General features: G+C 51.8%; 1 protein-coding gene across 1 annotated transcript; it reads right to left on the bottom strand.

Annotated features, from left to right (window-relative positions):
• Window positions 1-893: 893 nt before the first annotated feature.
• Window positions 894-4,075, bottom strand: ENH_00003780 (hypothetical protein; the record flags this gene model as incomplete). Its single annotated transcript, XM_013578358.1, has 5 exons — window positions 894-2,104; window positions 2,331-2,403; window positions 2,769-2,840; window positions 3,460-3,747; window positions 3,986-4,075. 5 exons carry the CDS (start codon window positions 4,073-4,075, stop codon window positions 894-896), a joined length of 1,734 nt encoding a protein of 577 aa, XP_013433812.1.
• Window positions 4,076-4,403: the final 328 nt, after the last annotated feature.

Below are 4,403 nucleotides of genomic sequence, written 5' to 3'. Positions count from 1 at the left end.
CAGCAGCAGCTGGGGAGTGGCGGCGGGCGCAGGAGAGAAGCAGCCAGCGGGCGCAGGCGGGCTTAGGGCCGGTTTAGGGTTTAGGGTTTAGGGTTTAGGGTTTAGGGTTTAGGGTTTAGGGTTTTGGACCTTCGGACTTAATGGGGTCTTCGGAAAGACAAGCATCGCAAAGAGCTTCGCAAGCGTCGCGGAGGGCTTCAGCTTTTTCTTTGCGAGAAGCCGCGAGGTGGGCCCGCACGAAGTCCACGGCTTCCTAAGCCCAAACCCTAAACCCTAAACCCTAAACCCTAAACCCTAAACCCTAAGCCCTGGGTCCGCAGCCTGCGGCGCGGGCGCTCGGGCCAAGGCGGGCTTCCCAGAGAGAAAAGCCAAACCCTAAACCCTCGGAACTAGCTGCTGGCCAACTCCCCACGCACGCAGCCCTAAACCCTAAACCCTAAACCCTAAAAAAGGGTTTCGCACCTGGTTCGTTTTGCAGTCCCAGATGCCGTCGCAGGCAATTATGAGAAACTCGTCTTCCTTGCAGACAGGGGTGACCCTTCAGCGAAGCAAACCAAAAAGCAAATCAACCACCACCATCAGCAGCAGCAGCAGCAGCAGCAGCAGCAGCAGCAGCAGCAGCAGCAACCCCAGCAGCAGCAGCAGCAGCACGCCACCCGCACCATCCGCAGCAGCACCCCCCCACTCCTCACGCTCAGCAGCAGCAGGCGGCTCCTCAGCAGCAGCAGCAGCCACAGCAGCAGCAGCAGCAGCCACAGCAGCAGCAGCAGCATGTTTTAAAGAGAAATTAAAGAGATTTAAAAAGAATTTAAAAAGAATTTAAGAGAATTCAAAAAGAATTTAAAAAGAATTCAAAAAGAATTTAAAAAGAATTATAAAAGAATTAAAGAGATTTAAAGACAGAATGAAAAGGAGACTAAAAGGAGACCAAATGGATTTAAAAAGGAGCCAAAAAAAAAGCCCAAAAAGATCCGAAAAACCAAAAAAACGCAAAAAGAGAAATAAAAAAGAAATAAAAAGACAAATAAAAAGAAATAAAAAGAAATAAAAGAAATAAAAAGAAATAAAAGAATTGAAAGAAATAAAAAGGAATAAAAGAAATAAAAATAAAAACAATTAAAAGAAATAAAGCACCAAGAAGAAGGCCCTTCAGAGCAAAAACGGAACAAAAAAAGAAATAAAAAAGCAAAAAAAGCAAAACAAAAACAAACAAAAACAAACCAAACAAACAAAACAAACAAAAGAATAAAACAGAAGAACAAAAGAACAAAACAACAAAAGAAAACAAAACAACAAAACAAAACAACAAAACAAAACAAAACAAAACAACAAAACAAAACAACAAAACAACCAAAAAAAACAACAAAACAACCAAACAAAAGAAAAAAAACAAAACAACAAAACAAAGGAACAAAAGAACCAAACAAAACAACAAAACAAAAGAAAAAAACAAAACAAAACAAAAAAGAAAAAAGAAAAAAGATTACAAGTCCAGCTCTGGAAAGAACTGCGCGGGAGTCTCCGGCATTTGCTGCAACAATGAGGGGAGTTGCTGCATCCAAGAGGCAGCAAACGATGGCTGTGGAGCCGCAGCCTTCTGGGGAGGAGGGGTGGGGGTGTTCGAGGCGTTGAGGGGCTTCTGCTGCTGCTTCCAAGTCTTCTGCTGCTGCTGCTGCTGCTGCTGCTGCTGCTGCTGCTGCTGCTGAGGCGGAGGCTGCGGAGGTCACCTGGCCTCCTGCTGCTGCTGCTGCTGCCTTCGCCCCCTCAGACGCAGACACGCGCGCGGGGGCCCCGCGGGGAGACGAACTCCGCTGCCCCTTTGCTGCTGCTGCTGCTGCTGCAGGCCGCCTGCTGCTGCTGCTGCTGCTGCTGCTGCTGCTGCTGCTGCGCGGGCTCTCCTCGCTCTCCTCCCCGTCCGACTCGCTCGAAGGCGACGAGCTCCCTTCTCTCCCCGCTGCTGCCTCCTCGTCCTGCTGCTGCTGCTGCTGCTGCTGCTGCTGCTGCTGCTGCTGCTGCTGCCGCTCTGCCTTCGCCCCAATGTCCGAAGTGCTGTCCAGACGCCCCAAAGCCAGCGGCCGCGAGGCCTCCCCTTGGGGGCTCTTTTCTGTTTCTGAAAATAAAATTAAATAAATAAAATAAATAAAATAAATAAAATAAATAAATAAATAAATAAATAAATATAATAAATTGACTTGTTTCTTGTAATTCACTCAGCCAAATGACAACAGTTATGGGGCTGCAAGCACACAGGCAAAAAACCCCGCTGCTGCAACGCCCACAAACCCTAAACCCTAAACCCTAAACCCTAAACCCTAGAAAGCCTGTTTTACCCCCTGTCGGCTCTTCTTCTTCCGTTTCTTCTTTTTTATTTTCTCCCTCTCCATCTTCATTTGCAACCATCAGCTGTACGTACACCCCAAAGCACACACCAACAAGCGTTTGCCAGCAGCAGCAGCAGCAGCAGCAGCAGCAGCAGCAGCAGCAGCAGCTGCAGCAGCAGCAACAGCTGCTGCTGCTGCTGCTGGCGTGTAGAAGAGGCCTCAATTACGAGCAGCAGCAGCAGAATGGAAATGAAGTAAAAGACGAAATAAAGCACCAAAATGGTCATTTTGAGCTGGAAAAAGCAGCAAAATGCATCAAATTTGAAGGAGAATTTGAAAAATTGAACAAATGAATTCCAAAAGTTGTTTAAAGTTTTCTAAATTCCTCAAAATGATCAAAAACGGAGTTTTCCTTGCCTGGATATACCGCTGGCCGTCCATGTCCACTACGCGGGCGTCGCCGCCGTTTCGCAAGAACCATTCCAAGTAAGTTTCTGTTCCCATTTGTTCTTTTTGAGCCTAAAAAGCATTTCAAATTTATTTAATTTTAATTTATTTCTTCTTTTTATTTCATTTAATTCATTTGCTGCGGAAAAAGCGGAAAAATCCGAACTTTCGCCACTTCAAACGCATGCCGCAGCGTCTTTGCTGCTGCTGCAGCAGCAGCGACGCAGCAGCAGCAGCAGCAGCAACGGAAGAGCAGCAGCAGAAGCAGCACCAAAGGAAGAGCAGCAGCAGAAGCAGCAGCAATGCAGCAGCGACGGCGGAGGCAGCAGCATGGGAGGAGCAGCAGCAGAGGCAGCAGCTGCAGACGAAGAAGAGCAGCAGCAGCAGTAGGCAAGCAGCAGCAGCAGCAGCAGCAGCAGCAGCAGCAGCCCCTTCCCGGCAGCGCAAACGCAGCACCAGAAGCAGCAAAAGAACCAGCAGCAACTGCAGCGACAGGAGCTGCAACAGCAGCAGCAGCAAAGCTTGCAGCAGCAGCAAAAGAAATAGCAGCAGAAGCAGCAGCAGAAGCAACAGCGGCACCAGAAAGAACAGCAAAAGCAGCAGCAACGCCGCAGCGAAAACAGCGACAGCCCCAACAACTCCTCCCGCAGCAGCAGCAGCAGCAGCAGCAGCAGCAGCAGCAGCAGCTCACGTCCTCGAAGAGTTTGAGCAGCGCGTATCTGCTTTCTGGAGTTTGGATTTTTTCATCAACAGCAAGAAAAGCATCTTCAAGAGCTTGGCAAACCACTGCCACGCTGCTGGTCATGAAGCTGCTGCTGTCCTCCTCCTCTGCTGCTGCTGCTGCTGCTGCTGCTGCTGCGGTGTCGCCTGCTGCTGCTGCTGCTGCTGCTGCTGCTGCGCCCCGGTTGCTGCCGCGCGGCAGCTGCTGGTGCTCCGCAGCCATCTCCGCCCGCACTGCCAGCAGGCACTCCGAGAAGATCTGGGAAATGGCAAAACAATTAATTAAATAATTTAATTAATTTAATTAATTAATTAAATTAAATAATTAAATTAAATAATTAAATTAATTAATCATTTGCATTAATTAAACTCCAAGAGAAGGCCCTCCTCCGCGAAATCGCCGCATCCGCCGCCCCCAGACACCACCCGCAGCAGCAGCAGCAGCAGCAGCAGCAGCAGCAGCAGCAGCAGCAGCAGCAGCAGCAGCAGCAGCAGACCCGCAGCAGGTTCGCAGCAGTCCACTGGCTAACGGCGTTGCTGCCGTGGCCATCGAAAACCCCATAAACCCCCACATCTGAAATGCCCATATCTTCCAGGGCCTCCAGGGCACTGCCGCATTCTGCCCCCAAGGGGGCCCCCCGGGGGCCCCCCTGGGGGCCCCCCTGGGGGCCCCCCTGGGCCCCTTCCTGGGGGCCCTCCTGGGGGCCCTCCTGGGGGCCCCCCTGGGGGCCCCCCTGGGCGGCAGCGCCTCGAGGGGCCCCCTGGGGGGCCCCCTGGGAGCCCGGCGAAGCCGCGGCAGGCTTGGGGGCCCCCGGGGGCCCCCCGGGGGCCCCCGGGGCCCCGGGGGCCCCCGGAAGACGGGGGGGCCCCCTGGGGGGCCCCCCGGGGGGCCCCCTGACGAGGGCCCGCAAAGAG

The sequence above is a fragment of the Eimeria necatrix genome, genomic scaffold, assembly GCF_000499385.1.
Source record: "Eimeria necatrix Houghton genomic scaffold, Enh_scaff1104, whole genome shotgun sequence".
In the NCBI taxonomy this organism is placed as follows: Eukaryota; Apicomplexa; class Conoidasida; order Eucoccidiorida; family Eimeriidae; genus Eimeria; species Eimeria necatrix.
The sequence above is the reverse complement of the archived record's forward strand: the minus strand, read 5'-3'. Positions and strand labels throughout refer to the sequence as shown.